This window comes from Cottoperca gobio, chromosome 5, assembly GCF_900634415.1.
Source record: "Cottoperca gobio chromosome 5, fCotGob3.1, whole genome shotgun sequence".
Classification (NCBI taxonomy): domain Eukaryota; kingdom Metazoa; phylum Chordata; class Actinopteri; order Perciformes; family Bovichtidae; genus Cottoperca; species Cottoperca gobio.
Window position 1 is genome coordinate 27,065,150 of NC_041359.1, and position 22,015 is coordinate 27,087,164.

At 39.4% G+C, this 22,015-nt stretch overlaps 1 protein-coding gene across 1 annotated transcript in view; it reads right to left on the reverse strand.

Moving 5' to 3' along the window:
- Nucleotides 1-262: 262 nt before the first annotated feature.
- The window catches only part of LOC115008206 (sodium- and chloride-dependent taurine transporter-like), a 31,369-nt gene continuing 9,616 nt past the window's right edge, over nucleotides 263-22,015 (reverse strand). The window contains exons 4-15 of the mRNA XM_029431636.1: nucleotides 18,493-18,581; nucleotides 17,564-17,709; nucleotides 16,361-16,493; nucleotides 15,150-15,284; nucleotides 14,600-14,703; nucleotides 14,367-14,491; nucleotides 10,791-10,903; nucleotides 10,019-10,156; nucleotides 8,167-8,269; nucleotides 7,585-7,685; nucleotides 6,418-6,588; nucleotides 263-6,165 (exon numbers count right to left, since the gene is read on the reverse strand). Of these exons, the coding sequence (XP_029287496.1) occupies nucleotides 6,007-6,165; nucleotides 6,418-6,588; nucleotides 7,585-7,685; nucleotides 8,167-8,269; nucleotides 10,019-10,156; nucleotides 10,791-10,903; nucleotides 14,367-14,491; nucleotides 14,600-14,703; nucleotides 15,150-15,284; nucleotides 16,361-16,493; nucleotides 17,564-17,709; nucleotides 18,493-18,581 (1,517 nt within the window). The 3' untranslated portion in view covers nucleotides 263-6,006. The remainder of the gene's footprint in view (nucleotides 6,166-6,417; nucleotides 6,589-7,584; nucleotides 7,686-8,166; nucleotides 8,270-10,018; nucleotides 10,157-10,790; nucleotides 10,904-14,366; nucleotides 14,492-14,599; nucleotides 14,704-15,149; nucleotides 15,285-16,360; nucleotides 16,494-17,563; nucleotides 17,710-18,492; nucleotides 18,582-22,015) is intronic.

Below are 22,015 nucleotides of genomic sequence, written 5' to 3' on the forward strand. Positions count from 1 at the left end.
GACTATTTTCACATTTAAAAAGGAGAACTGGCAGCAATGAATGAGCTTGAATGCAGCCTCCTGCGTTGGCTTGAATACCTTAAATCTTGTATTACAGGATTTGTAGGATTAGAGTTTATTATGCTGTCGAGGGGATTTAGTTACGTAAATCCCACGAGTTGGGAAATTGAACTTGAATGGAACGATCTTTGTGTGTGTAAACGTGTCAGCCGTGGATGTCCGTGTAGAAAATGTTGAGCAAGACACATAAAAACACAAGAAATCATTTTCTGAAGACAAATTTTTTATTAAGAAATAAAAAAAGTTTTACACCTTTGTAAAACCTGTTCAAACACATATTAATTCTTTCTTTTTTTTATTTCTTTTTTTTACCTAGCTTACAGGTTGGCCATAGAAATAAAAAATAAAACCTTTCAAATTCTTTTAAAAATGTTTTTTTCTTCACCAAGAATTAAAAAACATTTTATCATGTACATTCTCAAAAAGGAAGGGCTGGCATACAGTATAATGCAGGAAAGACAGAGGCATTGTCATTGGAGACCATGATCAGAATCAGTCTGGGGACAGAGGGAAGGGGAGGGTGAGCGGGACTCCATTTCCCAGAGGACTTAGCGCTGAGATTACCAGCGTTTAAGTGAAAGGAGGAAAGATGATTTTACAGCCTTTTGTGTCATCGTTAGCATCTTGTCCTCACAAATCAAAACTTGAATCAAAGCTAAAAATGCCAAACATGTAATTAGGTTAGATAATAACTATGGTTCTCTGAGTAAGGATGACATCTTTTCAAAGCTTGAAACCAAAGAACGAAGATGATCTTTGCTTTAAGGAAATTAAACCCCATTTGTCTTTCTTCGCGGTCACGCAGTCGGGGCGACGTCAATGATAAAACATATCGTGTGTCACCTCTGCACAGCCCGAAGATCACATCATCATCATCACAGAAACAGCCGAGCAGACTATGAATCCTGCAGATATGGTGTTTACATACCAGTAATGAACATGATGTAGAGCACACAGGATTTAAATAAATCATGTCATCTGTTCCTGTGTAGATGTAGTTTGGTTTTTCACTTTCTTTGATAAAGCACTAAGGTTGCAGGGTTTGGCGAAGTGGAGTTGGATTTAGAAATGTCTGAATAAGCAGAATGAAGAACTTGCATACGAGATTTTAAAAGAAAAGCCCACGTTTGATATGGTGTCATTTGTATATTTATTTGATTTACTGCTTATGTTGCTAAAGGGGGGGGCAGGCCTCCTAGAAGCACCCACAACTACTCCAAGGTATTTGTTCCATCACAAGCAAATTAGACTTACAAACCTTACAGGGTACTGGCTAGATTTTGCAGATATCGCACAACAGTGGAATGGTGAACTTTGCTGGCGGCGTGCTTTTGGAAAGCTGCCTGATTTTTTAGCAACACAGCAGTACTGAGATAAACATAGGCAAGTAGTAAGATGGTGGACTTAGTGGCAGTGTTACTGTGTTTCATACCCCTTACAAACTCACAACTTAGCAGTCTGTCACGAAAATAAAAAATAGCATTTTGTCACTTAAATTGAGTTTGATGTGACAAAAGGTTTTTGTCTCAGTGCATTTCAAACCACAAGATATTTGATGGAATAGTGGTTCAGTTTGGTTTGGTTCCACACTGCATGTTGTGGCAGCTTTTTAATTTAACTGGACCCTGAAGATTCAAATTTACTCCAAGGATTTACAGGCTGTTGTCTGACTTCAGAGGTTAGTACCATCTCTTGGAAAAATGGCAAGAAAAATAATCTACAAAGTATTGCACGTAACAAATCGTAGCTTCTTTTTTTTTTTGATTGTTTCTTTGATTGACGGTTGTACATGTTACTCCAATGACAGAAGTTCAAATACACTATATTTGGAATACAAAAGGCAAATGTGACAGACACACAATCAAAAATCAAAACAAGAAACAGCTGAATTCAATAAAAATAAAAAGATACTAATTCTTTTTTTTTTACCCTAAAAAATAGATCTTCAGAAACTTTTACATTCACCCTCAGGTGACTTTCACATTTCAACATTCGGCGGTAAAAACTTGTGCATCGCTAATGCTTCAATTCTCTAGCAAATTCATTATTTCTGATAAAAAATGGTTAGCTTAGGTTAACATAAGGTTTACATACGCTAACTGAAGGGGAGTGTAAGAAGGCAGAGAGGGACATACTGTAAATATACACAGAATAGAGGCAGAATAAACCAATAAATGACTGCATTAGTTATTATTTCTGGCCCATGCTTCCCCAGAAACCAGGATCTGAGCACGAGGGAAAGGTTTTAGTAACTTTTAAGCCATAATAAAGTGTTTTTACTCTTTGCAACACATTTTTAAAACATCGCTTTTGGATGCTATTTCTTAAAATCTTGACAATATTTAATATTTATTTCAATTTTGTGCATTTTAGAAAATTATTAATCCAGAAATGTAGACATTTCATAGATGATCCAAAGCTGAAAAATTAAAAAAGGTAAGATTTAATTTAACGGTCCATATATACTTATATGCTATAACTAATGTATTTTTACTTAACGGTTTCTGATCTTTTTTTTCCAAACCTTAGTGCAAAGATCCTTCAGGGGAATCGAGAACCAGATCTGTACAAAAGTTTTAGAATAAAATGAACCCTTGTATCTGTATTAAAATGGGAGATCTGCAATGGGAGCTTAGCTGTACAAAGAAGACTTATATAGGAAACGTTTGTTACTGTATGAAAATAGATGTCTGCTGTGGATTTGGTTTCACAAATCCCTTTTAAATGATATGAACTACTTTATTCTATTTGAAGAAAATTAAATAAAACGGACAAAAACAATAATCAAAGCTTAGATGACACACAAAATGAGGCCATGGTCTCAAGATCACTTCTGATATGATGTTGTTGGTCAAATTCCTGCAATGCATGTGTACTGTATATTTGATGTGAATGAATAGTTTATTAACATTTTTGATCTATTTTAATAAGTCTGCTTTTTGGGAGAAAAAGAAGCACTTAAAGCTAAAAGCTTAAGGGTTTCCAGAGATTCTTTTTTTAGGGACCCTGAATAACAAGATGGCAGTGTTTTGTTTTTTTTGGACTCATTTGATATGAAGTCCAAATTATACAAATAAGGTGCAATAAAAAGTCACTTTGACTCACTCCTTCTGCCTTCGATTGTAAATAACAGCCAGTTAAGATGTATGATGTTCCATTCTGTGTGGCAAAGAACTGATCCAATGGCCTTTTCAAGATGAACAAAAACATCAATTTTTTGATTGCTACCATTAAATGCCGGCTCATTATCGCCCACAGTCAGAAGTCAAATGTTTTGGATGCTGGGTTAATGCAGCTATAGAGATGCTCCTGTGTGGATGGTCGCTGGTGACACACACACACACACACACACACACACACACACACACACACACACACACACACACACACACACACACACACACACACACACACACGGGAAACCCCTTGTTACACAGACAACTTAAAGTGAATGCAACAGTAAATGTCATACTTCTCAGATAGTCTGCCTTCAGCTGTTAACGGCTCACAGCGACAGGATTCTGGACGTCTAAAGTTCAGGCTCTAAATGCATTAACATATGTAAAGTACAGGTTCTGGGGGTGTCAGACTTCCCAGGTTCATCTTCTCATATAGTGCCCAATTTCACAGCTTTCATTTACTATATTCGATTCAAAGTTAAATTTTACTTCTCTTCATTTTTGGTTAGGCTTAATTTGAATTCCATGCAGCATTTTTAAGAGCTTACAAAGTGTGACTTCACACAACATTTCAAGTTCTTGAATGTTGCAAATAAGGTCTTATTTACTGCAAATGAGGTCTTATTTACTGTCACTATGCAACACAACTAATTCTGATAACCCTAAATGATGATACACAACCAATTCCCGCTAACTTGTAGGGAAGTTTCAATAGTCAGGTACCGTTTACCCGCTCTTTAGAACAGTTGGAGTTCCTCATTTGAAATTAAGCTCTTCAGCTCTCATTTTAAAAAGAGACATGAAGCAACACAGTAACTGTGGAAAAACACGGGACAAAACTATGTCATTCACTGGCTCTGATTTGTCTGCAGCCAGCTGCCACATTTCACAGTGTCTGGAAAGGAGTTTGACACTCAGATGAGTCGACAGACTGACGCTGGCTGTTTTGTCACCCAACCAATAGGTTTTTTTGAGTCACTGAGTTGGTGACATGTTTCACCGTTGGCTTCATTGCCCTGTCTGGCTGAATTTATCCAATTTAAATACTGTCCCCTAGTATTTACAGGAAAAGCTATAAACCCCCAACACCTACGAACTTACAGATGGAGCCATTGTAGAATTCCCATTTTTTTTTTACTGTACATTGAACTGCTTGCTGAATGTTTGACCCACACCACCACAAGAGAAAATATTTGGGAAAATCAGTTGCATTGTTTGGTTGTTTGATGATAAAAGACAAATGTTGGCAGGACCTACGCTTAGGGAACTTAAATGATGAGGATTATATCTACAATGGCGGCCACTGTAAATGTACAATTTGTATAATAGCTTAGTATGTTCACCCGATGAAAGAAGTGTTCCTTCCTCTATGAAAAACTACAGCAATTATCATCAATAGTGAATAGCAATAACATTATAGTCTTAATAAAAAAAATCTAAACATTGACAGAGGAAAAACTAATAACAATGTAACTTCCTCTGTAGAAAGTAAAATAAATCCAATCCAAAATTGTAAGCCAAGAGTGCCTAGTGCAGTTACTAAATGTACTGTAAACTGGTCTAGGACAGAGAAAGATAGATAGAGAGATAGATATAGATAGACTGATTAGCTACTACTGTACAGTACGCCACAGACAACACACTCAAGGGTTCAACCTCCACACTTCAAATCCTTTCAGATACCTCTCTCTTTGTGCAGGAGCGGGTTTCCCGGATGCAGTCTCAGTGCTAGTTGTCTCTTTGACCTATAGTTTATGGCTATGGAAGATGGGGATTTGTGCTAAGGTGCATTTAAAAACCAGGATCCTGGTTTGATTAGGGTCATTGGCTATCATGGCTGTGGCAATTCTACATTTATTTTATTTTTAGCTGCATCGGGCAACATTGTGTAGCAGTAGCAGCTCGAATTAAGAAAACAGAAGAAAAACCATCCATCTACAGGATGCAACGTTTGTGGGATTGAGACAATTTACCTGTCCCAGCCACATTTTGAGATTCAGGTTGCTGAGTTTGGTCATATTTCTGGGGTTTTTCAGAATTGCTGATTACTTTAAGTAGGCATGTGACTTTATACCCGTCTATATTTAATTAAAGATGCTGTACCTGCAGTGACTCGAGCCATTTCATCTCAACTGGGCCTCTACTGAACACAGTGGAACAGAATAAACCAGAATAACCCAATAGCACATGCCCTCAGATAAGCGCACCCAGTTCATAGTATCACAAACACAGTTGTTATATATTCCAAGAACAGCTAAAAAGAAAAAATATTTTGATGATCTGTAATCAATTTTGTGGCTACAAAAGGATGTTTGATTCCATGACTCAATAACCACTTCCGTCCATTTTTAGAACAATGGCTGGTTTTCTGCAAAAGTAGCTTGTGGAACAAACATAAATGTACCAGCGTATGACCAGAGGCTGGTGCTAATTTGCCACTGTGTCTATAAACAAGAAAATAGCGGGACATGTAGTCACATGGATATTACAAATAGGAAAAAAAGGACCAGCACCAGTAATTGTGAGTAATTCAGAAATAGATTTGAAATGTGATTGCTACCCTCTTAAGAAAATCCACCAAGAGCAAACTACTTCCAAAGTATTCCTACAAGATTTGAAATCAGGATTCTTTTTTCCTTAAAACCCTTATCAGTCCACCAGACAGACAGATAGACAGATAGACAGAAAACTAGCTAGTTTTAGAAGCATTTTAGAGGACAGAAGAGGAAAGGAGAGCGATCTCATGGAGAGCCTCCGCCTCATTCCTTTACATCATGGTTTCTACGATGGTGTGGGTGGGGGCCTTCATCAGTAGGCCCTTGTTCCCGTTAGGGTCCAGAGGGTAGGAGAGCTCCTTGAGGCCACGGTGGTCTGCGGGACGAGAGCTGGCTCCGCCGCGAACCGGGGCTGCCACCGCTTTGATCCTCTGCAGGAAAGAAGGAAGGAAGGAGGGAGGGAGGAGAGGAAATATAGACATGAAAGAGAAGTGACAAACAGAAGGAATGGAGTGAGCAATAATAGAGCGGGGAGATGTGATAGAAAAACATGGAGAAAAAAAAGATAAGATGGTGTACGCTTAATCATTTGACCAAAAACTAATTGCATACAAGCAAAATGAACCAGCCTTAAAAACAAAACAGAACCTTTTGAGAGCATATCATATGGCTACTCCACCCACCTCAATGAGCGGCCCATCAGACCGGAGGATCTTGATGACGACCACCATGGGGATACAGATCATGGAGGTCAAGGCAAGAGTCCAACCTATTCCAACAGCCCAGTCAGGATACTCGTAGACCTTGTTGTACGTCAATGGCTTGTATTTGACCAAGGAGAAGATAAAGCAGCCCTGGAGAAGGAAGAGGAACAAGTGTTTGAATATAAATGTCAGCCTTTCAAGGGATAGTTTTACATTAACTATGTCTGTATGTGAATGTCCGATCTACTCTTATTCTATGCATTTAATAATTCAACTGCGCTTGGGACGAATGATTTCTTGTAGACATTTTTGGTGGCTCGTGGCTGCTCCTTACTGAGGGAAGCAAGGAGGAAAGCATTGCCATCACAAGATGAGTCAACTTTGTTCGGCTCATTTTCTGTAACCAGCGTAGCATGAAAGCATGGCAGAATAAGTAAGCTAGCTAACTAGGCAGTGGTAAGATAGTCGCTAGCTAGCCAGCTAACCAGACAGCTAACTAGCCAGTAGTAAGACAGTAGCTAACTAGCCAGCTAACCAGTAGTAAGATAGTCGTTAGCTAGCTCGCCAGCTTGTTACTTCTGCTATGCTTTAATGCTATAGGGCCTACTGGTTACAGAAAATGAGCCGAACAGTGGGCTTACGTGTGTCGTCACCAAAGCAACTTACAACAATCGCCATTTTCATTGGAACTTTTCAAATGACCATGGAAAACAGTTCAATGTCCGTTTTACTCCTATTATATTTCTATGGTTGAGGGTGTATTAACGTGCAAGTACACCATACTATAGTGACAAGGTCTTAAGGGTGTCAATGTAGCATAGCCTATAGGCTATAGGCCTATAATTATTTGATTATGTTTGGAGGACATTTTTGTTTCACCTGCTGTAGAGACATTTATGGAAGGTTGAAGGCAAATACTGTAGGCTACATTGAATTTCAAGTAAATTTACCAATTTGAAATGACGAAATGTCTCTTTAAGAAACATGCGAGCATCCTGATGACACTAACACAAGTTAAAGAAAGCAGAATAATTATTGTGATAAAAGAGGAAGAAGAAGTTGAGCTCTAGTCTTTTTGATCATCATCTGAAAAATGAAATCAGGTGATGATTATGGCTGTTTATTACAATAAAAGCATGCTCTTACCATGCACAGTGTAGGAGTGATAAAACTCCAGCTCCATTTCATCCAAGGATTTGGTCTGTACCCAAGCATGTCCTCAAGTGCATCATAGAAATTATCAGCGCCTGTGGAGACAGTAAAATACCTTTCGATTAATTTTTGCAGGTAAACTCTTTACTCAGTAACAGAATGCACCAGGACTACTTATTAGAACACTTTATAGTCAAGGCAAGATTATTCTTTATAGCACATTTCAAGCACAGAGGCAATTCAAAATGCTTTACACAGGGCATACAAATGACAGAGTGAAGAGGGAACTATACCCTGTATCCCAGGGTACATCTATAATGTAAAAACCTATAGTATAAATGTATATGTACAGTATTAGCATTTGGTAAGTGGTCTGATACGATAGATTTGCAGTTTCTAATTGGACATATATGCTCTCTGAGAGACAACCAGACGTCCCACTCAGTGCATGGAGACATTACAAGACGATACATTAGAAGCAATAATTTCCTGTGCACTTAAGTCGGCGAGTAAGTTATTAAGTACACATCATACAGGCTCACAATATGTTATTATATTTCAAAGGATGGTACTCACCATAAACCCAGGCAACAGCTATACATTCAAAGAATGCCACCCACAGAAGGCACACACCACTAGCTGCATAGTAATCAAACAGCTGGAAAACATACATGCCACCCTGCGGAGGAGAAACACAGACAGGATTTAAAATCACATTTCTTTCCGCCAGGTACAGTTAGGCAATACTTTATATTATTCATCTCACTTTAAATAGAAACACTTATGCAGAGCCAAGTCATTGTGCCTTACAGTGCTTACACTTTAAATACAGTTTTATTTTTGCCTTCCTAACGTAACCAAACTTGAGCAGCCGACACGTCCACACGTGAGACTGCTACTGCGTGTGCGTACATGATTGTGTGTTCTCGTGTGTGTGTCCAGTGTGAAAAACTGTTTTAACAATCATGGGAATCCTAAACTTGAACCAGGCCACCGCAGCCATAAAAAGATGTTGTCAAGGGAATAACGTCGGCAGAGAGAGAGAGGGAGGCAGTTGGGGTAGAAAATAGAATGACAGTGAGAAGGTCGGACGTTGTGTGCGACCATGGAGTGCGAAATTAAGCGGAGGAATTGGAGACATTGGATGGACACAAACACTAAAAATATGCAAATCAACATTTAAAAGTCTCATTTGCTTTAATGCACCACAACTGAATCAAACTATAGGTATTTAATCTAATCAATTCCTATTTTTAAGTATGTTTTTCACTGGAAAAAAGCCTGTAGCTCAGCGGAAATTGGGTATTTGTAGATGCCAACTGCATTGTGTAACCCAGCAGTTCCAGTCAAGACAGTTACCCAATATTCATGTTATTCTGTCAAACGTTATTTTAAGATGTTTGTGCGCCGTGCAATGAATCTGGTAAAACCGGTGTAATCTTTTATGAACTTGAAGGGATGATATAGCGTCCCAACGTGCTCCAGTACGAGTCACCTTGATTGGTGAAATGTAGTTTGGCTGTGATTCAAGCTAAAGTTTTGTCTAAAGTCACAGAGGCACTAGGTGTGACAAAATGGCGGTGGCTTCTGCCTTTGAGACAGAAGATGGGCAAAATCAAACGATGCCATTGGTACGATGTTGACCAAAACCGTTTTATGAAACTGGATTCTGTCTCCTCTAATTTAACTAATATTTATTTCACTAAAAAGGTCATAACATCAGACTTTAAGCAACATCAATACTTCCTCACGTCACAACTGTGCTATGCTGGGACCTGCCATGAAAAGTTCAGATGTAACAAGTAACAGGGGAATTATTGTTACTTTGTGTAGTTGGCCTGCGAAGCCACAGTGAGCCAGCATGCACAACACCAGAGCTCCGGGACATTAAGTTAGACTTGCATTAGTGTCAAAATGTCCGCGAGTGAGAAGGGTCTATTGGTACAGTGTTGGGAGGATCACAATGATGCGTCTGAATAATTCATGGAAATGTCAAATTTAGGTTGCACAGAAACAAAAAGAGAGAACAAGACAGAAGAAGTATAGTCAAAGAGGAGATGTGAATCAGAGGACATGATGACAATCAGGGGAAAACAGACCAAAATAGGAAGAGAAAGATTTGGAAAAGCTAAGTCAGGTCTACTGTGTCTATTAATACCAGAGGAGGGAAGGGAAGTTCTCATGACTTGGCAGTATAAATAGCCCCCTGTCATCTCCCCATGGACCGAGACTAATAGCTGTATGAACACCGTTGTTCCTGGTGTATTGAGCTGTGGGCTAGGGCTTTGGACTGAGGTCAGCAGCCACACACAATTATCTATATGTGCATGTTTATACTGGATAAATGCTGTAATTGTGATGGACATATCTATCCAAAGTATTACACATGTTCCTACTTATGTCGTGGTCACAGTCACAGTGTTGTTACCTTGGTAACCATGGTGAGTCCAAGCAGGTAGCTGATGCTGCAGAGAATAGCGATGAAGATCTCCCTGCGGTAACCCTTCCTTAGGAAGGACGGATACAGATCCACCAGTGATGTGATCTGCCCTTCCACCTCCACAAACTGCAGGGGGACACAGAGATGGACATGGCCTGACATGTTATACTTTATTTTATTATTAGCTTCACTTTGTTTTCATACTTTTATTTTTCCGTCCTTAAAAACATGCGTAGTATCACGTTACAGGGTTTACTTCTCTTGCCGTTGTTCAAAGCCTCTGAAGTTGGTAGAAGTGGCTTTAAATTTATTTAAATGTGAGTATACATGATCTGACTGCAGGTTATGGATTTTTATTTTGTTCTTTTTTACTAAAAAAAGAAGACCGAGGCAGAAGGTTAAAAAGCCTTTAGACGGCAATTTAATGGGGAAATTCCCAAAACAGACAATGCTTGTATATGTTAAAATAAAGTGTTTTGTCTATTTTCTTCTTTTGCAACACAAAGTAGAAAGGCAGAGAAGTATTTATTTATAGATTTCTTTCTTGTTAGCTAATATAACATGTTAGTGGACCCTCTGTTTTCAAGTTCTCAAGAATTACCATCACATAAAACAAACCTACTTCTGTAAATTCATTCTTTGTTAGTATGTTTATTAGAAAATCTGTATTTTGTTTGCCTAGGCGTCTCAATAACAGCCATCTGTGAGTGTTAGAACTAGCTAGTGTCTCCATTAGCTGTGAAAATGTGGTTTTGCTAACCTGACTGTCGAGGCCAAGCAGCAGCAGCATAACGAAGAAGAGGACTGCCCAGACTGTAGGAAAAGGCATCATGGATACAGCCTTGGGGTAGGCAATGAACGCCAGGCCTGGACCTGCAGAGGAGGGGGATAGGGGGTAAGAGCAGAGAGAGGGGTATGGGGGGAAGGCAACATTAGTGTCACGATAGGCTTATCTGATCTGCCTCCCTGTGGGAAGAAAAAAACCCAAACAATGGAGATGCAAAACCAGATCTGAATGCACAATCTAAGCAGAGCTACAATACTGCAAATACACGTGTGTGTGTGTGTGTGTGTGTGTGTGTGTGTGTGTGTGTGTGTGTGTGTGTGTGTGTGTGTGTTTTATGTATTATGTATTTAGCTAGGTGTTGTCACTAAACAGTTATTAAATATGTCTAATACACATCTTTACTTACCTGTTACTTCCTTTTTTATAAACATTACTTATGACACATCACTAAGTGTATGCACTTAACACATGACACCATTTCATAGCATTTACAATAACACATTACAAGAAAAAAAAGGTAGATTATTGTAATAAAAGGAAAGCAGAATAATAAAAGAACACGTAGAGTATTATATTTAATGTAAATTACTCTGAGTATCATGTGATCACTGTGGAAGTAAGATAGAAATAGATACATGTACATTATGTAGTGGATCGTAACTAGTATAAATGTGTTTGTGTGGAGATGAGTTAACAGAAACACCGTAGCTCAAACATTGCAACAATTCTATGAAATATATAACCTACTTATGCTTGATTCACCTTTACAGGCAGCTGAAAGACAATCAACTGCTGGAAAAGGTAAATCAAGTGCATCTTGGTTTCTCAAATAATTTAGTTTTTAAGTATATCAACACCTATGTCACTCGAGCCATTTTGCATCCCTGACTGAATTAAGCATGATCCTCTCTATGGAGGGAATGAAAAATGGCCGTAGCAAAACAGCAGCAGATGCAAACTGGGATGTCAAATAAAAAGCAAAATGCTTTTTTTTTTTTTTTTTGTGAGGTCTAATTTGACGTTGATGCTACATTGGGGAACTGTAAAACAGAAGTTAAGAAACAAGAAAGCAGCCATAACAGCAAAACAGAATTGCAGCTGATAGCAACATATATAAGTACGTTTAGTTTTTCTTGCAAATTATGACAAGGCATCCAACCAAACACCGCGTTGACTACCAACTACCAACTTCCACTACCTAAGATGGCAAATGCTAGCAGAATGTTAATCAAGTATATTAACTCATGAAATAATAACTACATCAAACAGTGTGATAAATCATTACTTGACTGTACAAAACTTAAGTCTACAGATTAAAACCTATGTTTAATACATTTATTTGTATTTTTAGTTTGTGTTGGGTCACAGAAGCATGTGTGCTTGTATTACACTGTGAACACCACACTTTATTCTCTCCGTCAGCAAAATCTCTCATGCTGATAACATTTATTCATCTACCAGGTACATCGGAATCAAGCAGTCGCAGTTAAAGCAGACTTACTTGTGATGTTCCTAAACTTGCAATAACTCTATTGTTGGGCTCACAGAATAAAATGACCTCTTCATTAACAACTGAGTTCCATGTTGCTTTGTCTAGTTCCTCTGATATACACTTCTATTCTGTGGTAGCCTGTGGAGCATCAACCCACTCACCAAACACAACGTTGATATTGGATAATTCTGCTCAAATAAATTTGGCACCGGGTTAGTAAATTGGGGGACTGCCCATTGTTCGGACAGTCCATTATTCTGAAACCTCAATAGTCTGAAAAATGTCCCATTGGAGCAGAAGCCCATTGATCAGAAGAAAAACACACTCTCACCACAACAAACAGAAGCACATGGCTAATTATTATGCAGAATGAAGTCATCAAACCTGCACACTTTGCCTGTGTTGGTCGGTTGGTTAGGTTTAGGCATGAACATGGAGATTGGTTCGGTTAAAAGTAAGAGGATCAGACTAAGCCAACCATAGGCAGAGTAGCGTGGGTTATGTATTCGCCAAAGTAGGAACAAAAAGGGAATTTCCGATGACGCCATTCTGCAGAATAGTTAGCCATGTGTTTCTGTTTGTGTATTTTAGGAGTCGTGTGTCCTTGGAACAATGGGCCTTTAGATTTCTGGATAATAGCCTGTTGGACAATTGAGCTTTTGGGCCAATGGGACATTTTTGGGAGACTTGGGGTTTCGGGAATAACGGACCGTCGGAAAAATGATAAGGCACCGTAAATTGGAGACAACAGAATTGTCCAATATTTCGTACTGACTGGGTTGGCAGCCTGGACAGTGTTTGAAGTTAACAAAATGCGTTAATCTAAATTTGCTTTCGTCAACCTGAATGATCTTGGGGAAATAGATGAAGACTGAGTTTCACAAAAGCATTTACAATAACAACATCATTGTTCTGTAATCAGCAAAAATGACATGTTTCAAATTTGTGTCTCAACGGAAGCATGTCAAATCCAGAGAAGAGATTCAAACTTTCCAAAAAAAAAAAAAGCCCCAATAGTGGTTTTAGATAAAAACAGCTTTCAGTTATCTGTTGGGGCGTTAACGCCTTTCTTTGAGTGTAATATTGAGTTTACATTTTTTTAAATAACAAGCCAACATTCATCTTGTATCGGCTTTGGGATGTGAAAAACAAGCATTAATGAAATCCTTGTAGGATTCTATCGTAAAACCAGGCATTGCTTCCAGCTTAATCTGGGCTAACTTTGTCTCCTCACAAAAACAAAGCTTGCATTTGCAGCCTCATACAGTAAAATAAAATATCATAAGGTAACAATATATACTGTACAATATGTTTTAGTCAATAATGGGACTTATGGTTGAATGAAAGCTTTTCCAAGACACCTTTCAGTAACCTATTCCGTGTTTACCACGGAGTATTGTGACTTAGTTATTTCACGGCTATGGGCGCTAACATAAAATACAAAAAGATGAAGTTGCTAGTTCTAAAAATAACTTTTGTAGAAACAACTAATAAGCCCATATGCCAATGTGTCACTCCAACAGATAGGAACCGTAGCAATGATGACGTCAGTTAGTCACATGAAGGTACAAAAGGAACTTCTCAGGAACAAAACTCTGATAGCATGTTTAAGCTAGCACACTGGCTCAGGATGCACTGTATATCAACGCACAGCTAGTTCTAAGTGTAAACTCTTTATTTGTTTGAATATCTCTAACTCTCGCTCTTCAAAAACTACATGTTCTCAACATCTCTCTCTCTCTATTAGCCCTGATCCACCCAACTTGCTCCACTCGAGTCATGCGCTAACAAACCGATCTACCGATATATTTTTTCACATTCTGCTTTTGTCAAGTAGTGTTTGATTGCGGAAACTTCCATATTCAGATGCCGTCATTTGTAATTACTCAAGGAAACCCATTTAAATACCAAGTTACCATTCAATTAAAAAAAATAAACATATTGGCTAATTCTCTTTAGGGATTCGTTGCTGTTTTTCTTTGTAATAACTGTTGTTTAATTTTGTTAACCAGGAAGCAGCGCCCACCATCACTGCCACCTTTACAGAACCCTCGTACCTGACTCTGCCACATCAGCAATGTCCACCCCTTGCTCTTGTGCCATGAAGCCCAGGACGGAAAATATTGCGAAGCCAGACACAAAACTGGTACCACTGTTGAGGGCTCCCAGCAGCAAACAGTCCCTATGTCACACATATGTCATGAGGAGGATTTGTTAATGAACACACAACGATCCCTTCTCCCCCCTCTCTCCCCTACCGTTAACCCCTCACTGAAAACTGATGCCTCACCTGTAGCAGTTGTATTTGTACTTGTTGTAGCTCCCCAAGGACGTCATTGCGCCCAAACAGATGGCATAGGAGAAGAAGATCTGGGTGCCGGCGTCAATCCAAACCTAAGTAAGGGGAGAGAGTGAATACGGAAAGGCTGAGGCCTGCTGATGAGAGGAAGCACAGGGCGTGAGTAATGTGTGGAGAAGCTGGGGGGGGATTTAAAGCAACATTATGTAACTATTTTACCTTAAAAAAACAGCTTCAAAAATCATTTTGATGCTGCACTGTATCTTACATTATGTTGCTTTAAGTCGTGGGTAACACTAATATGGACGAGGGAAGATCTAGTGTAGTATTTCTAAACTACACCTGAAGTTACTGAATGTACTGACTCTGAAAGAGGCTAAATGTGTTGTATTCTACCAATAGATTGAATTGGAAACAGTGGAATCGATCAATCCTAATCTGACACTTCATGTGCAGCCAGAAAGACAAACAGAGAGCAGCATGCACATAGGTTTGGCTAGTAACACAATGACTGTAACAGGAGCAGCACAGGGACACCTACGTCTGGGTCCTGCAGACGAGCGAGGTCTGGGTACAGGTAGAACTTGATGCCTGCAGAAGCTCCGGGAAGTGTCACACCACGAATCAACAGCACGATGAGCATGACGAATGGGAACGTAGCTGTGATGTATACCACCTGAGGGAGATCACCATACAGAAAAGGCCACACATTATGGAAACAATCCAAATCCTGCAGTTTGTATTTTTCTACAGGGAAAAAGCTATTTAGTTGTTTGTTTTTTTGCCACAACATGAATGTTAATTTGTTTGGTCTCCTAGATAATAGCTTTGGAATCAGTATAGACAATTGTGTTGTGAAGATATTTTTGGATAATGACAAGAGCAGACCACAGGATGTCCCTTAAATCAAAGCAGTGAATCACTATCTGTAATTTGGAAAGCAGGAACCACACTTGGCCTTGCAGGAGTGATTTTATTACCAGATTTACAACTTTGAGCAACCAGAGAGCACACATCAGGCCAGGCCAATCAATAGCAAGTGTTGAGGTTATAAAAATGAGCCGTCTTGGATTGATTGAGCTGCCTGGTATGGGGCGAGTTGTTGTTGTTGCAGCAATTGAACATCGTCTGAAATGTTCCCTTTATGCATTCATCCGAAGCTACATCCATCCTGCAATACTGTGCAAAATGTAGCCACTGTTCCCCTCCATAATTCATGTTTCTTGCTTGTGCTTGATGTCAAAAGGAGACATGTGTATACTGTAATAAAGCATTATAATCCTCAAAATTGAATAATGCCAATTGTATATATCAGGCAATAAGTGACAAGTACAGATATATTTGGGATTTTTAAAATGTGGCGCCTTTACTGGCAAGTGTTTTCAACTGTAAAATGTCCCGCTGCTTATTGTCTTACTAACATACATTTAGAGCTACAACATTGCAGTCGACGGTTCCTCAGCCCAATCCGGCATCAAGAGAACCTTGCATTTCCCCTGCACTCCGTTTGAACATAGCCCCTATTGTTCTCTTGGTGAAACCACATCAAAAAAGTCATATGAGCATCATCCTGTCATGGTTGCCGGCAGTCATTATGATATGATAAGTGGACAAATCAGTTCTTGCATTCATTTTAAGTTCAGAAAGTTCAACAAGAGTCACTCTGGCTTAATAGTGCAAAAACACAACCGGTGATACAAAATAACCAAATAAACTCAGGACAGTAGTAGTTTAACGGAAATATATATTTACCTTGCCAGTGGACTTGACTCCCTTCCAGATGCAGAAGAAGCAGATGACCCAGACGAGCAACAAACACAGAGCCAGGTCCCATTTAACAGGACCAATGTCCTCTATTCCGTTGCTGATACCGAGCACGTTATGTCTGCAAAATGAAAAGGAAAACTCTGTAAGCGTTTGGGTCCGTATGTGCAACTCAGTCACAGCACTTCATGACATGATGACAAAAAGCAGGATTTCATCGATTCCAAGTGAATCAAGTGGGTGGATCACACTTGTGTAATGACCAAATAACTGATGTGTAAGCTACTTACTATGGACAGTTGAATAGGTTGTCTTTGGCGGGGGTCGCCCACCACACTGCCTGCTAAACATTTTAGATTTAAATCTAGTAATCCTTCAGTCTTTGGTAATCGCCTTTTTACAAATGTTTCCACGTCAAACGAAAGAGGAAGTCCCTTAAACCTGCATTCTTTCTAGTGACCAGCAGGGGGCGACTAACGTAGCTGCAAGAAGAAGTCCGATGGTTGAAAAGCCTATGACATGTTCTGTATGTCAAATGAGCCAATCGGTAGTTTCAAGTCTTCTTCAATACAGCATGATGTTCATTTTAGAGTCCAATTTAGAGTAAAAATAGACCACGCTGATGTCCGTGTGTGGTTAAAACTTCAACCCTTTCACAGAGTGTTCTGCTCATGAAAGTGAATTGTTACGTTGTGGTCGCCTAAAAACGTCTTGTTCAGTGTTCGCTTGTCGTGTCACTTCTGGTTTAAAAAAAACAAAACGTCCGAAGTTAAGGCTTCAAAACCAGAGACCACTTCGTATCTGTGGTCCAGGTCCCTTTTAGTTTGTCTGACTGCTAGCCAATCAGATTAAAGTGAATTAAACGTTATTAAATGTCCTTAATGTCTGCCTCGGCCTACACAAAGTCGTAGGTTACCATATAAATGAGTAGGATTAGTCGACTGCGCTTGTCCGCTGTTTGTTGTAGAGTCTCGCCTTGTTGTTTGCTATATTTGCGTTTTTCCAGGCGCTTTGTGGATTTGTGTAGCTTCCTCTTCGATAAGTTCTTACACATGGTGAGGTTTTTATAACAAACAGAGGCAGATACAGAGACCATCATACACTTCTAGTGGCTCATAAGGTTCTTCTATGAGTCTATACATACAAAATTTTACATGACATGTCATATATGTGCGCTCTTATGTAACTTACTCCCAGAACTCGGTGACGGGGGACGTGAAGTTGGAGGCGTTGGCAGCCAGCCAAAACGTTTTGTTCTTGCGGTAGCTGTCCTCGATGCAGTGATCTGTGTTCCAGGGCTGATTGCACTTGGCCCAGGGCAGCTCCGGCTGAAAACACTGGAAAGCAAAAAGTTACATTAGAGGACAACTTAGCTTGGAGACATGCTTGCTTCTGATTGGCTGGAAGGTGTCCTCATAGTTCCACAGTTTTCAGAGGAAGGACTTAAAGAGACAGGCGCTAAAACGCAGCGTTTCAGACGGACAGTAAGAGAAAAATAATGTTGTTATTTATATTATATTACATTCATATGTTTGATTGGCTCCGTTTATACTCTGTTCCTCTTCATACATGCATCACACATTATAATAACACCCATTTAGCATTTGACTGGAGGCAGAATGAGATACGATAAGCTGTGACGTTATTGATTTGAATCTCGTATGCTTCGACCTGACACACACACACACACACACACACCTACAGAGACACTATTGACCTTCATACTACTGCGTGCTGTAGTATATATCATACTACTACTATATAACATTAGAAGAAGCAGAAATACTCTGGTTGTTTCAGATCAGTGGATCAAAAACAAAATTCATTCAATTTGTTCATTACATATTTAATTGCATCATCTCTGTACTGCGGCGTTGCCCGTGTGCTAATCAAGAAAAATAACAGAATTAAAAATATATAATTTCCCCAAGGAGACAAATAAAGTAAATAATTATGAACCAGCTTCGTCTTACATTGTGTTCATGGGCTGGTAGGAAATGAAGATTTATTTTGGACCAACTACTCATTTGACTTGCTCAGTGTTTCTACAACTGACATCACGTACAGAACAGAGCGACGGCTTTTCTATCGCCGTCACAGTTTCTTTTTCCTAAACCTACCTGGAACAGGTAGTAGAGACCCCAGGCCAGGATGACGATGTAGTAGATATTCAGCAGGGACACGATCACAATGGAGGCGTAACCAATACCTAGGAGAGGAGAGCGGTCACAGTGAGGATACGAGAAGACGTCAACAGTTCAGTAAAATGTACAATGTGATCAAACTTTCTGGCAGCAGAAGAGATGGAAACAAAAACAACTTAAACTCTGTTTTAAATAAATACATTCTGGGGGTTGAAACAAGACTTTTCCCTTTGTCCTCATGTGAATAAATGAATGTGCGTGTGCGTGTGCATGTACTATACAAGAGCATACAAATAAGAAAATGGGAACAGGTATACTAGTTGGGATTTGGGTAAAGATTTGAACATGGATTAGATTTTAGGTTAGAGGTTAAGTAATTATTGAGGTCAGCGAGGGTCCTCAAGTATATTAGTACAACTAATGTGCGTGTAGCATCAATCACACAGACAGAGGCCTCTCATCCAAATTAATGTCCTTCAATATCATTGGCCCTCTCTGTGTGTGTGTGTGTATGAACTATTTTTAATTAGCAGCTACCAAGCATCCACACACACACACACACACACACACACACGGTCACTTGCTCGAATCACATGGAACAGTGCTGAGCAAACAAACAGATGCGTCCTCCATGATGTCATTTCTTGTGCTCATCTGCTGACCTCGGCTGACCTCGCTCTGTTTACATTTACGACTGATCCTTTAACAAATAAAACGCTCGAAAGCAAAAAAGTAAAAATTTTAAAATAGTTTCACTTCACATGTGATGATTCCCGGAGGAATCTGGAACAATAAAGTATCTCTGGTGGAATAAGGCTCAACAAGACACGATTAGATGAAGGCGAAGATACACATTGTGAGCGGTATCACAGGATTCTCTCGCTGTCTTCTGATCTCGTCCTTCATTAGAATTACGATATTCGCCTGAGAAAACATTTTTCTCCAGAAATTGTGTTTGAAAAAGTCGTATGATATGATATTCCAGCTTTACGTATTCACAACGACAGCAGCTGTTCTCCTTGAATCGAGCAAAACATGTCAGATTTTTTAAGACTGGACCTTTGACATCATGTGAGCAATGGGAATAAATAAAATGAAGAAGTTATTTAAAACAGCAAGCGGAAAGTAAACTGCAATGTGCTTTGAGTTTTAGCGTCACAATTACTTTATAATCCACTTCATCCATTCTATTCCAAAATGTTGCATGATTTTCCTCCAGTTTAAAGACAAACTGCTTTTGATAAATGTGTCGTTTCCGTTCTAATGAAAGAGCATGTCGAGAGCGCGACTTCGGCAGTTGCCAAGCGACACGACTCTAATAATAGTCTACCTGTCGCCAGGTGCATTAACTCAAGACATTCAATATGTGCTCCTTCCTGGATGACTAACACAGACACGTATGTTGGTAGAAACCGTGTGTGTGTGTGTGTGTGTGTGTGGGATGTAGTCTTTGTCGGTGTCAATAATCTTTAAACCCGTTCCCAGCTTTAGGAGATCAGATTAATCACATGTTGCCTGGTGATTATACGGCTTTTTGTTTCCTCTTGATGGTTCAGTCTGACATTGTGTTCATGTTGTGAGAGACACTTTCAGTTTGGGACGGGGGTATTCTGCCCGAACTTTAGATATTTGGTTCAAAGTACACCGGAGCACACAGAAAATGTTGATTTAGTAGTTGTTATTGTTGTAGGTCGATGTATCCTGTACAATACTTCATGTTTCTCTTTGGAACCAACACACACAGCTCTGATTGGTTCGGATCTGGAAGATCTGTTTCAATCCCTGAACAATCTCCAGAAGCCTTAAAGCTATATTAGCACTACAAGACCATACATTTATATTACCAAACCAATGTTTACAAAAACATAAGAGGTGCTCTCTCTCTCTCTCTACCTTTTCCATTTCTCTATCCTCCATCTTCGCTTAATTCTTTTATTTCCCATCCTCTCAGACCAATTTCCTCCATTCTGTCTCTCCCTCTTCAGACATCTGACTCCTCTCATCTGTCTCACTCCGTCCATCTTCCCTTCCTTCCTCTGCATTTTTTTTTTCTTTACCTCCCTTTCTCCTCTCGTCCCTCCGCCTTCATTTCTCATCTTTATCAAACCATCTCACAGCTCCTCAGATCTCGCTGCTCTGCTTCTTTTCTTTCTGTGTTGCTGCACTGTTGCCTTAGCAACGTGTGATTTGGGACACTCTGTACACCGTTTCGGTTGTGTGTGTGTGTGTGTGTGTGTGTGTGTGTGTGTGTGTGTGAGCGGAGAGATAATGTGTCTGAAACAAAGAAAGAAACGAACGTTCGTAGATGTGAAAGTAAAAACCGCAGCGTTGGTAAATAATTGAATGGAGTTAATGAAACAAACGGTTACAAAAATACAATTATTTAACTAAATGTACAGACATGAGAAGAATTAGAGGGGATGTTTATGTATGTAAGGTGAGAGCGAATTATCAGTATGAATATTAAAGAGAAAACAGAAGCGAGCAAAACAAACAGATGAAAACATCTTAAATCAGCTGGTAGAGAACAGGAGAGGTGAGAACTACTGAAATGAAGGAATGGAAGTAAATATGATGAAAGAGGAGGAAGGTTAGATTAAAGAAAGAAGTATGGCTCGTCAAACTTTCAGTCTGATACGTGAAGTAAATGCAGGGACACGTGTAGGAAGTCTACATGTGCCTTCCTAACAGAGCAGGTTTGCACATGCGAGGAGGTGAGAGCTGCAGAAGGTTGAAGCAGAATAGAGGCCTCAGTGTGTCGGTGTACCCGTGCAGGCCTGGCTGCCTGGTAACGGTTGCAGAGTAAAGTCTCAGCGGTCTGATTGGACGAGAGTCTGGTGTGACTCAGCCTTATGTTGCACAGCCATTCCTCTGTGAAAAACAGCAGAGGTCTGGAAAAATTCAAACCCAGGAGCCGGACAGGAAAAGGGGGCTGCCGACACCGAGCTGTGTGCTCATCAGTCATCGGTCAGATGGTGCGAGAGCGCGTCGTGTGATATCTTACCAGAAGTTCTTCATTATGTGTCATTTTCCACTCGTTACAATGCATACAGTATTTTCATTATAAACTTCCGTCTTCACAGTTTATGCTACTAAAGTAACATCAAAATGACTAGGGGGGGGGGTTAGCAGAAGTTATGTGACTAATTAGAATACGGAAGTGGGGTTACATAAGTATGGTGTCACATGGGACACGAACAGGAGTGAATTTCAGTTTTTCTTCACAAATAATATTTCTTTTTTTTTTTTATAAAAAAAAAAAGGTACATTATTATATATTTTTTTTTTATATATTTATTTACACAAATAATTATTATATATATATATATATATATATATATATTTTTAAAGGTATATTATTATTTTATTTTATCATTATTATTTAATTATTCTTTTTTTATATACAAACCTGTAATACAACATTTATTTGGCATCTTCGGGGCAGCACATACAAGCTAAGATGGAGAACCTTAGGATACAGTTATGCAGCTACGGACAC